Consider the following 12876-nt stretch of genomic DNA (forward strand, 5'->3'; position numbering starts at 1 on the left):
GTATTTAGTGAAAAAGTGTGTCGGTTAACTACCGTAGGCTGTGAGTTATTGGAATGAGATATAGGAATAGGAGTTCCAAAATGTTCGACGTTTTGTGAAAATTTTGAGTCAGAATAAAACCGAAGGCCTAGTACAATCGAAGCATTTTGGTTAACTACCGAAGGCTAAGATATGAGGTGTGGCGGAATAATACCGTAGGCAGCCAAGTCAGTTAACTACCATAGGCTCAAATATCTGGCGTGAAGCCGAGGGTGTGAAATACCACCTATGATTCTGGTTGGTCTCCGAAGGGTGTGAGTTTCGCCATATTTGCACCCATTGAACGTTGTGGGGCTTATGCTATGCCAGGTTACTAGAGGCTCTGTGTTGTGCGGCCGACTTAGGCTAAAGAGTGTGACGACACTAGACCGAGGTGTTTTGTGAGATATACTGGAACTGTGTTGTGAAAATACTAGAATTATGAAATGTTTATGTTTTACTGTTAAAATAACACTCATGTATCCACACATTAATATAACATGTTTCTCCCTTACTGAGAGATGTCTCACCTCTATCATACAAATTTTTTTCAAGTCCTTCGAGCAGCCGACACTAGCGTTCTAGCGTTTCAGGAGCGTGGTTGTTGGTTAGCTATGTAGAAGTACTAATGTCACGCCCCGAACCCGTGGATGGGTCCTAGGTGTGATTTTAGTAACCTAACATGTCTCTGTATCATTTAAAACATACATGATACTATATTGAATAAGGGTCCGACCCCGTGGGGTACACGTACACCCTATACACATTCACATACATATCCATACTCATCAAATACGCAGAGGAAATGTTCTTTCTATACATACATCATACCATACCAAAGTTTATACATAACTGGAAATATACATCCCCAAAATACAATACATACTCCGGGTGTCTACAAAACCCAACACTGACAACTCGGTTACAAAACTCGTACCTACACAGGTACTAAATGTAGCTAAACGACACCCCCTCTTCCAGACGCTAGGATGCTAGTTTCGGCTACCCGAAGGACAAAAAAAAAACATTCGTATATTCGGGGTAAAACATCTCTCAGTAAGGAATAAAGCAGGTTATATCAGTGTGTGGCATACGAGTGTTATTTCAGCGTAAAACATAACGCAATACAATACAATTCAATACAGTTCCATACAATTCCAGTATTTTTCACAAATCCATTCGAGTACATACGATACCAAACATACGGTTAGTGTCGTCACACTCAAGCACCCGATACCCTGCAATAACCAAAGCCTCACAGCAATATCGTTGCTAGACGATGTAGCTCACACCCATCGATGACCATCCGGAAAGAACAGGCAATATTTCACACCCTTGGATATAGAGTCAGACACTCTCACCCATAGTAATTAGTCGAGACATGGCGTCAGTGTACGGTAATTAGCCGCCCCTAACTGATTTACAAAACTTGGAACAATTTTGAAACTCATGTCCCTATACTCATCAGCGTACGGTAATTAGCCACCCTTAGCCTTTTTACAAAACCTGGAACATTTACATACGACATTTCATCCCACACTTATTTGAGTATACAACAAGTCATATCGTTTTTCAGTTCAAGAATAAAATTTAATACAAATATGGGTACAGTTATCTCAATACTACCAGTTTAATACAACATGCGATTTCTCCAACAAAATAGAGATGATACTTGAAATCCCCAAATTTTCCCAAAAACTGTAACTCGAAAATCCCGTATTTTTACCCGATAGATTTTCCCAAATAAGTAACCAAAACATATATACAATTGTAACCTACAGGTTTACCAATCTCGATTTCAAAAATAAACTGATATAAACAAAAATCCCCTTACCTTTTTTTGAATACCAAAATACGAACTCTACGGCTTCAAAACTACGAAATCGAGACACCAAAACCTAAACATCCAAGAACTTTATTTCACTACAATTCGTACTACTACATATATTCCAAAACGAAACTAAAATCTGACTCTTACCTCCGTTTTGGATCAAAACCCGAAATCCTCGAAATGACTTTTCGATCCACAAAAAATGTAGAGATTCCTCCCCTGATCAACGCAGTAACATAAAATCAACGAATCAGGCAACGAACAACAAAGAATCGAAGAGAGAGAAAGAGAGATCTCGCTGGTTCTAGAGAGATAGAGAGAGAGAGAGAGAGTTTTAGCTTACTTAGCCATGAAGCAATGAAATAGGATATTTATGACCCTTTTGACCGGGCCAACCTCGTCGACGAGATGGCGCCTTTGTCGACGAGTCATCCATACATTTCGTTGACGAATCGGCTCCTTCGGCGACGAACCCTATTCCAATATTTTACAACAGGTTCGGTATCTCTTCATCGATGAGACTCTGAATTTCGGCGACGAAAAGTACGAGGGCCTTCGTTGATGAGAATAATAGCTTCGTCAACGAAGCCTATAAAATTTACCTTTTTACACTTTCGCTATTTAGTAAATCTACATATCTCGGGTCAGGTTCTTACAACTTATGTAAGTACTAATCTTTGACCGGGTTGTCATTTTGGGTTATATAAACACCCAGGGTATGTTATGTATTTTTGGAATTAGATTTTGTATAGATTCTGGTATGGTATGATGGTATGGTACTATAATGTAATAGGCTGAATTATTCCGCTGCGTATATTGTGAATGTGATTGTGAATAGGGTATACGTGAACCCTACGGGGTCGAAACTTTATATTGTGTAGTATCATAGATGGTTGTATGATACAGGGACATGTTAGGTTACTAAATCACACCCTGGGGCCCATTTTCGGGTTTGGGGCGTGACAAGTTGGTATTAGAGCTAATCAGGTTGTTAGGTCTTGTAGACTTGGTTAGGCACGATTTTGTGAACATACCTGAGTATAGGATGTAGGAAATGGGTAGAGTAGGTCGAAGATTGTCTTGTAGCTAGACAAGGACTCATTGATGATATTCTGTATTTTTCCTAGAATGACGATTTTAGTAAAATCATGGCAAACTATTGATGGTTTCGTGTTTGTGCGGTAGGGCAGACTTGGACTTGAGAGTCTAGAAGTTAACATAATTATCCTGCAATGATTGTGTTAATTGTGAGTTCTGATTGAAGCAGGTCATATTTCTTGGCCATGTTGTGTCTGGAGGTGGTATCTTAGTTGATCCAAGTAAGATTGAAGTAGTTGTTGATTGGGTGAAATCGAAGAGCATGTAGGATGTTCGGAGTTTCCTAGGATTGGCTGGGTATTACCGGTGGTTCATGGAGGGATTCTCTAAGTTATCTGGCCCTCTGACACGGTTGACGAGGAAGGATGTAAGATTTGATTGGACCGACGAGTGCAAGCATAGTTTCTAGGAGTTGAAACACCAATTGGTCACTGCTTTGGTTCTAACCATCCCATCTGGGGACGGTGGTTATGTGATTTACAGCGACACATCTCTAAAGGGTTTGGGATGTGTGCTGATGCAACAGGGGAAAGTAATTGCTTATGTTTCTCGGCAACTAAAAGAGTATGAGAAGAATTACCCCACGCATGATCTGGAATTGGCGGTAGTGTTGTATATGCTGAAGATCTAGAGATACTACCTTTACGGTGAGAAGTGTGAGATCTTCACGGACCACAAGAGCCTCCAATTCTTTTTCACGCGGAAGGAGTTGAACATGAGGCAGAGGAGGTGGCTGGAACTGATCAAGGAATACGATTGCACCATTAGCTATCATCTAGGGAAAGCTAATATGGTAGCTAATGCATTGAGTCGAAAGTTAGAGAATGTGTCAGTATCTGCAGTGGTAGCTCAGCATCATTTCAGAGGGGATCTGGAGGGGCTTGGCATGGAATTGGTGGACGGAAGTCATCAGGCTTTCATTTCTAGCTTGGTGATCTAGCTGACATTATTAGAGAGGATTAAAGCTGCGCAGGCTAATGATGAAGAGTTAGTCAAGGTTGTAGTGAAGGTGCAGTAGGGGCTGGATGTAGATTTTAACATCTCTGGGCAAGGTGTATTGAGGTTTGGAACCAGATTGTGTGTTCCAAACGATGAGGGGATAAGGAGGACAATTCTGGAGGAGGCGCATCGTTCTTTGTATACGGTACATTAGAGTAGCACGAAGATGTATCGGGATTTGCACGAATCTTTCTAGTGGAGTGGCATGAAAAAGGGAGATTGCTAAATTTGTGGAGCAATGTATGATGTGTCAGCAGGTTAAGGCTGAAAATCAGAGGCTGGCAGGATCGTTGCAGCCATGGAGCATTCCGAAATGAAAATAGGAGCACATCTCCATGGACTTTGTCACCGAGTTGCCACCAGCAGTTCACGGGCAAAATACAATCTGGGTGATCGCGGACAGGTTGACTAAATCTACTCACTTTGTACCATGAAGGTTAGCTACTCCTTGAGTAGGCTAGTAGATTTATACGTGCAAGAGATAATCAGAATGCACGGGGTACTAGTGTCCATTGTTTCAGATCGAGACCCAAGATTCACTTCTTGGTTCTGGAAGAGCTTATAGGAAGCACTAGGGATGAAACTTACTTTCAGTACAACGTTCCACCCTCAGACTGATGGACTGTGAGAGAGGACGATACAGATCTTGGAGGATATGTTACAGGGGTGTGTGTTAGACTTCCGCAGTAGTTGGATGCGGTTTCTACTGTTAGTGGAGTTTGCCTATAATAATAGCTTCTAAGCTAGTATCGAGATGGCACTGTTTGAGGCATTATATGGTCGGAGGTGTCGATCTCCTCTATACTGGGATGAGATCGATAAACAACAGATATTGGGTCCTGAACTCATACAGCAGGCTTCTGAGATGGTTAGGTTGATTAGGGATAGAATTAAATCAGCTTAGAGTCGGCAAAAGAGTTACGCGGATGTACGCCGTCGTGAGTTGGAATTCGAGGTGCGGGGGTAAGAAATTCCTAAGAATTGCTCCGATAAAAGGAGTGATTGTAGAGACCTGAAGAATTATGACAATTAAATAATTAAAGAAATAAGAAAAAAGGAATTTTAAAAAGGGGTTTCAGAAGGGTCTCGTCGATGAGTGTAAAGTGCTCGTTGGCGAGAAGGTCTCTTGGGCTTGTCGATGGGGACGCGTATCTCGTCGATGAAAAATTACCGAGAGGGTTGTTTGTAGGGCTTGAAACTCATCGACGAGGAGTAACTTGTTTCTCCCTTACAGAGAAGTGTCACACCCTTATCATACAAATATTTTTTATGTTCTTCAAGTAGCCGACACTAGCATCCTAGCTTTTTGAGAGTATGGTTGTTGGCTTGCTGTCTAAGTACTTATGTAAGTACTGTACTATGGTCAGGTTGTCGTTTTGGACTATGGTCAGGTTGTCGTTTTGGGTTATGTAGATACCCGAGGATTATGTTTTGTATTATGGGACTAGATCCTGATTTTGTACAGACTCTGGTATGGTTTTACGAATGTATTATGTTGAATTTTTCGCTGTGTATATATTGTGTATGTGATGATGGATAGGGTATGAGTGAACCCTACGGGGTCGGACCCTTATATTATGTATTATCATGGATGTTGTATGATATTACTAAATCACACTCTCATTTCCAGGTTAGGGCGTGATAATAACAACAACAAAACCAAACCTTAGTACCACTAGGTGGGGTCGGCTATATGAATTATTTTCCGCCAATTTATGTTATCATGGACTATTCCTTTTGATAGATTCAAGGATATTAAATCTTTACTTACTATCTCCTCCCAAGTTATTTTAGGTTTACCCCTACCCCTTCTACTGCCCCCATAGTAACTAAATCACTTTTCCTCACTGGTGCACTATGTGGCCTACGTTGTAAGTGTCCATATTATCTGAGTTGTCCCCCACAGTAACTAAGATTTTTCACTAATTTTATCAATTTTAAATTTGTTTAACTTTATGTTTAGAAAGGATTTAGATTTGAGTTTGTATTAAAGTTGAATAAATTATAATTAAGAATTATATTAAAATTTGTACAAATTCATTCTAATTTAAATACATCACAAAATTAAAAGAATCATATTTGAGTTGAGATAAAACAGTCGGCTAAAACTAAATTGCAATTTTTATGGTCATGGCTGCCAGGCTGCTGGAGAAAGTCCGATCTCAGCATTCAGTAGCAAAGCATTCACGTGGGCCTAAATTCAATTTTCTCCTCTGATATTGTGATCACTAGGCTCGTCGAATCTGTCTACGACTGCGCGAGACGGTGAAATGCCACCGACGATTTCAGCTCACGATCTCAGCTGCGAATGGCGAACAAGCTATTTGATACTTCCGACGTTACTCGACTTCCCAGCACAATCGAAGTCTCCGGAACCTCCATCTCCGGCCCACACCGTTGGCCCGAACGACTCCACCTTCCCCTGCTCAAGAAATGCGCCCATTTGAACCAGTTCAAACAGCTCCATACCCGGATAATCAAAACTCCATTTGAACATACTGATGCTCATCTCACCAAGCTCATCAAATCATTGGTGGATACCGCCCAAATGGCTTATGCGCACCGGGTGTTCGACCAAATGCCCGAACCACCCACCTTCGTGTTCAACACAATGGTGAGGGGCTATGCGGAACACTGTCCTTCAAAAGAAGGGATTCGAGTTTTTGTCCAGATGAGAAGCAGAGGCCTCGAGCCTGACAATTACACGTACCCATTTGTGCTAAAAGCTTGCAGGAAGCTTGATGAAGGGAAGATAGTTCATTCCCTCATTGCCAAGAGCAAAAAATTTAGTTCGGATACGCACTCGCTGACTTCTCTTGTTCGCTTCTATTGCAGCTGCGGTGATATTGAGTCTGCCCGTTTGTTATTTGATAGAATGCCTGAGAGAGATGTGGTTACGTGGACAACGATGATCGCAGGTTGCACGAAGCAGGGCAGGTATGGGGAGGGGCTGGCTCTGTTTCAGGATATGCAGGTTTCTGGAGTTGAGGCAAATGAATTGACTCTGGTCAGCGTTCTCTCTGCTTGTGCTCATCTTGGAGCTTATGAAATGGGGAAATGGGTGCACTGTTATATCAACAAGAAGCAAATTGTTTTGAATCCTACGCTTTCTGCTGCCCTTATAGACCTGTATGTCAAATGCGGATGCATAGAAAAGGCTTCACAAATTTTTCAGGAAACCCCTCAAAGGAGTGTCTCTACTTGGAATTCCATGATTGGGGGCCTCGCAATGCATGGCTTTGGGCTTGAAGCGCTCGAGAAATTTGAGCAAATGCAAATGAGTGGAACAAAACCAGACAGTATTACGCTGATTGGTGTTTTATCTGCATGCACCCATTCAGGGTTGGTGGAAGAAGGAAAGGAGTATTTCCGTTCTATGAGAAGTAGGTTCGGGATTGAACCTAGCATTAAGCATTATGGCTGCTTAGTTGATCTTCTATGTAGGGCAGGACACTTGCACGAGGCTTATGAAGTTATGAAAAATATGCCAAGAGAACCAAATGGGGTGCTGTGGGGGACTTTGCTCAATGCATGTGAAGCAAATGGTCAAATTGATGTGGCTGAGATTGCAATGGAAAGGCTACTAGAGTTGGAACCCGTTAATGATGGAAATTATGTTCTTATGTCAAAAATATATGCTATGAATGGGCAATGGGATGGTGTGGCTAGGATGAGGAGGTTCATGAAGGATAGAAGGATAGTGAAGAACCCTGGTTGCAGTTTAATTGAGATCGATGATGGTGTACATGAGTTTATGGTTGGAGATGGAAGGCACCCTTCTTCAAAACTGATATACTCTATGTTGGAGTTCATCACCATGAGCTTGAGGGAAGAGGGTTATGCCTCTAGTTAGGTAAGGTACCTGTTGGGTTGTGCACATATTTGGAGTCTATAGGGAAAGAGAAGGTTTCGGATGGAGGACATGCTAGAATGCCATCGAGTATATCATTATATTGTTACAAGAGTATCTTTGGAGATTTCATATAACAATATAGTGTTATATCTACATAGGAGCTCCATGAATGTAAACACACATATTTGGTTCTATTTTCTTTCCATTTGCTCTCTGTGTATATAGTTTTCGGTCATATTTGTAAGCACACTATTAAATATCAATAATGAAGATAAAATATGCACTTTACTTTTCTTTTTTTTTAATCAAGGTACAACTTTTGGAAGAGTGTTGAGGCTTTTGGTGTTAAAGGAAGCTAGCAATAGAAAGGCAAAGAGAGGACATAATAATTAACTATATATATATTATGGAATAGAATTGGTCATTTTATTTTTATATGCTTTTATATTATTTTTTTATTTCAATCCATTTTTATAGACTTTCTTTTGTGAATCAAATATGACATAATTTCTTTTTTTTCGTTCTCTTAATATTTTTGTGCATAAGCTCTTGAAGAAAATTTCAACTTCACCCTCTGCAAATTGTTCACTTTTTTTTCTCCAGGTTTCATTTGATTTGTTGTGGATTGGATGATGAAAAAACCAATAATGCATTCTTTCTCATTCCTAAACATTTATTATTCTCTAATAATTTATGCTGCATATAAAATGTAGACTATGAATAATGAAAAATATCATTTTAAAATATGTAAATAGTGAGACTACTTTAAACCTATTTGGGGAAAAAAAAAAAAGACTAGTCGAGATAGGAAAAACCAACTTTTAGTATAAAAAATTTGTATTTATACTATGTACCATACTATGTACAATGATGATGAAGAAATAAATAGCATTTGTAGATTTCGATACCTTGGATCTATTATGCAAGTTGAAGGAGAAATTGAGATGATGTAATGCATAAAATTAAAGCAGGTTGGGTAAAATGGAGAAGTGCTTCAAGTGTGCTATGTGATCGTAGAATACCCTTAAAATTGAAAGTGAAATTTTATAAGACAGCTATAAGACCAGCTAGCTATATGGATCGGAAAGTTGGGCAACGAAGAAACATAATATCTAAAAAGTAAAAGTTGTCAAGATGAGAATGCTTAGATAGATGAGTGGTATAACATTGAAAGATAAATTAAGGAATGAACATATTCGTGGTAAGTTAGGTGTAACTCCTATAGGAGATAAGATAAGGGAGGGACAACTCAGATGGTATGGACACTTGCAACGTAGGCCTTATAGTGCACCTTTGAGGAAGAGTGACTTAGGTACTGAGGGGGGCAATAGAAGGGGTAGGGGTAGACTTAAAATAACTTGAGAGGAGATAGTGAGTAAGGATTTAATATCCTTGAATCTATCAAAAGAAATGGTCCATGATCACACAAATTGGCGGAAAAAGATTCATATAGTCAACCCCACTTAGTGGGACTAATATTTGGTTCTTTTGTTGTTGTTTTACTATACTATGTACCATATAAATAAAATTAGCAACTGAAATGTCAGACACAATTAGCTTCGCTAACTTGACCACTCCACAATTCATATCCATTGATCTCTTTTACCCTATCATTTAATAAAGAAATAATCTAGTTTGTCCTTAGACACCAAGTTAAATAGATTTTTTATGTAATCAAAAAATTTTTGACCATTGACAATTGGAACTTGGTTCGAATTGACTCATTTTGTTACAAAATTACTGATGTAATCCCTAGTTTTGTAAGCCAAAAAGTTCAAGCAGGCACAGGATCAATTCGAAGCTTGAATTTATTAAAAAAATAAAAAAGAAAAAAGTCAACAAGGCGTAATTTATGCCGCGTATAAAATGTTGACAATGACTAATGGATAGCATCATTTAAAATATGTGAATAGTGAGACTACTTCAAACATATTTGGGGAAAAAAAGGACTAGCCAAGATAGAAAAAAACCAAATTTTAGTATCAAAAAGATCCAAATTCATTAAAAGTTTTAAGAACTTTATGAAAAAATAAAATTCAAAACCTAAGATTTTAAAAGTTGAAAAAAGTTATTTATCAAATGTGTTATATCTAATTTAAAAAAAAAAATCATCTAAAAAAGAGACTAAACTCACTAAGTTTGTAAATTGGCTATTTCACACTTCTAAGTAACCAACATGAAAGGCAAAACAAACAAAACAAAAGCAATCATACTTGGTACATTTTTCTTTCTCCTCTTTAATATCTTCTTCTATTTTTTAGTAGATTTTTTTTTGTCTTCTTTTATACACTACATCTCTCACTCTTTGTCATACTTTCTTCTTCTCATTCTTACTATGAAATATTCTTCTACCACTCTCTCTCTCTCTCTCTCTCTTGTTTAGTATCAATCGCCCAATCATCTTTTTGCTTTTTGTGAGTATTTAGGAAAGTTATTGACATTTTAAAAAGAGCCAACATGTTTGTTGATACTTATACACACACACAAAAAAAAAAATCCACTTTTCCACTTCTAATAATCTACATCTAAAATTTTTGTGTGTTAGATCTCCCTTTCCTTAGGCTTGTCTAGCATTGACAACTTGCGCCGCATCAAATAATACTAAAAAGATTAACATTTAAAATTTTAAAAATATTAATAGTCTTATGTATCTAATATTTTCAATGTAATTTGAAGACTATTTTTATTAATCATATTTTTTAGGGTAGGTTAACAATAAATTGTACATTTGGCCAATGTTGAACCCAAAACTTTTTTTTTTTTTTCCCCTCTAACTACATTATGGGAAAAATGGTACGCTATAATGTAGAATATGATAATATCATGACAACAACACGACTCTTGAATTGATTGGATTTAGATCATCCAAAAGTACATATAAGTCCGTAACTATAGCAATTACGACTCTTTGGATTACGATTTAAAAATGTTTGTCCAGCTCTTTTGGGCTAGGTTGAGCCTTTCAATAGCGCATCATATGTAATGGTAACGTCCTTCCCAAATCAAGAAGTGCACATGAATGTCTATATTTATATATGCATATAGATGGATGCTTGTACTTTGTCTCGATGCCATATTGTAACTTAAATTTTTTTTTAATTATGGATTGAGAATATGTGACGAAATAGTAAACAAAAAAGGAGTTCTAATTTCTACATTAAATGAAAATTCAAATGTCATTCCCACAAACTAAATTCAAAGAATCAAAATCTATCATTTTGATTCTGATTTTGATTCTTAGAATCGATTTTTGATATAAAATAAATTACCAAAATTTGACATAATCCTCACAACTTTTAGAAAGAATATTGGATTTCACTTCTAGAGCACTTATCTCGAGCTTGCACATAATGTTAACCGATGCCAACCATGTCTTAATGAAACTCACCTTGAGATTAACTTTGCCTACCATGGTCACCGAAAGTGGGACCCGCCCCTTTCCATGCTCATCCAACAATGCTTTTCTCAACACCTTGTTGTAAGAGCACCTCAATACTGTCCTCAAAACGGTGACGTTTTTGCTGGGTTGGTAGAACGGCGAAACGGCGCCGTTACCAAAGCCAGTGTCAAAGTAATAAATATCAACTTTAACCACTCTATAGTTCAGCCCGACGTGCTTGCTGGGATTTTCGGCCCTGACGGCGAGCTCGACCGCCGCCGCCGTCGCCAAAGAGGAAAACCCCTCGACGGAGACGCGTTCGACGGAGAACTTAAGGTCTTTGGGTCGGAAAACGGCGTCGAGAACTGCGACGACTGAGCAGGCGAGGATGAAGACGGCGATGAGGAGGCAGCGGATCATCCGCCGGCGATTTCTCAATCGGCGGCGGGATTCCCACCGGAGGTGGTCCTCCGCGAGGCTGGCATTTGCCAGGGACGGGACGTAGAGGATTTGTTCCTTGGGGACCAGAACGTGGCAGGGCACCGGACCAGGAAGCGGGCCGGCCGGCGGGTAAGCCAGGGGTGGGTCGGCGGGCGAGTATGCGACCGGCGAGTCGGGGGTGGCCGGAGCGATCTCCGGCGAAGTGAGGTGAAGTGGGTAGGCTGCCATTGAATGGAAAATGAACTGAGAAGTTGGTGAAGATTTAATTTAAAGTTTGGAAAATTAAGAATTTGAATTGAATAGAATTGATGAAGGAAGGAAAGAAAGAAAGAAAGGAAGATTGATTGATCAATCTGGGGGAAGGGCAGGGGAATTAAAGAGCAGAGGAGGGGAATGTTTCCTTATTGGGGGTGGTGATGAAGGTTTGTTTCCATTGTGCAAGCTCAAAGGGGGGCAACCGCCAACACAATTAAATTCATATTCCTTCATGCCTCAGCCCAACTTAACTATTTTTTATTTTATTTTTTTTATTAAAGAAAACGAGATAGAAAAAAGATTATTTATTTATTTAAATATGACTAAGGCTTAGTTCATGAAAAGAAATTTTTTAATATTGTTCTAAAAATTTTTGGCCCCTAGGAAAAAAGAGTTATTAAAATGAAAAATCTTGTTTTAAGTGTTTAGAAAAACAGTTGTAAGGAGTTTAAAAATATTTAAAATCACTAAAATTTATATGTACTTTAAGAAAATATAATTAATACATTAATATTTTTGTAATTTTTGAAGAAGAAAAATAAAGGTAATAATGAAATTGAATAATTTGTTGAATAAAAATTTAACTTTTAGAGTTTAAAAGTTTCAAACTTATAACTTTTAAAAACTCACAAAAAAAACTAAAATTTGACTTTTAAAAGTTAAAAAGATTCTTTGCCAAACACATTCCAAACTCAAAAAGAAAAAGTTTTAAATTTTGAGTTTTTACTTTTAAAAAGAAAGGGTTTAGACAAAAAGGGGCACCAAACTCAACCTTTTATGGGCTTATTTTGAGCTTATTTATATGCTCGGTTTAAGAATATTTAGAAGTTTGTTCACAACATTTTAATGATGAGAACAGAAATATAGTAAATATGATAATTTCTAAATCACCTAATTTTTTTTCATGTTGATTTTCTTGCTTTAATATTTCTCATTTTTAAAATTTCAACTCGTTTGTTAAAATGCTTGCTTAACAAATTTAGAAAAAATATGATCACGAAT

General features: G+C 38.2%; 2 protein-coding genes across 2 annotated transcripts; one reads left to right on the top strand and one right to left on the bottom strand.

The window, feature by feature from the left end:
* Window positions 1-6029: 6029 nt before the first annotated feature.
* LOC131160709 (pentatricopeptide repeat-containing protein At4g21065-like) lies at window positions 6030-8100 on the top strand. The gene has a single exon (XM_058116571.1). The coding sequence runs from the start codon at window positions 6255-6257 to the stop codon at window positions 7797-7799; it is 1545 nt and encodes a 514-aa protein (XP_057972554.1). The 5' UTR covers window positions 6030-6254; the 3' UTR covers window positions 7800-8100.
* Window positions 8101-11064: 2964 nt separating this feature from the next.
* On the bottom strand, window positions 11065-11847 carry LOC131161007 (NDR1/HIN1-like protein 13). Its single transcript, XM_058116866.1, has one exon. It carries the CDS (start codon window positions 11845-11847, stop codon window positions 11065-11067), a length of 783 nt encoding a protein of 260 aa, XP_057972849.1.
* Window positions 11848-12876: the final 1029 nt, after the last annotated feature.

Source organism: Malania oleifera, chromosome 7, assembly GCF_029873635.1.
Source record: "Malania oleifera isolate guangnan ecotype guangnan chromosome 7, ASM2987363v1, whole genome shotgun sequence".
Classification (NCBI taxonomy): domain Eukaryota; kingdom Viridiplantae; phylum Streptophyta; class Magnoliopsida; order Santalales; family Ximeniaceae; genus Malania; species Malania oleifera.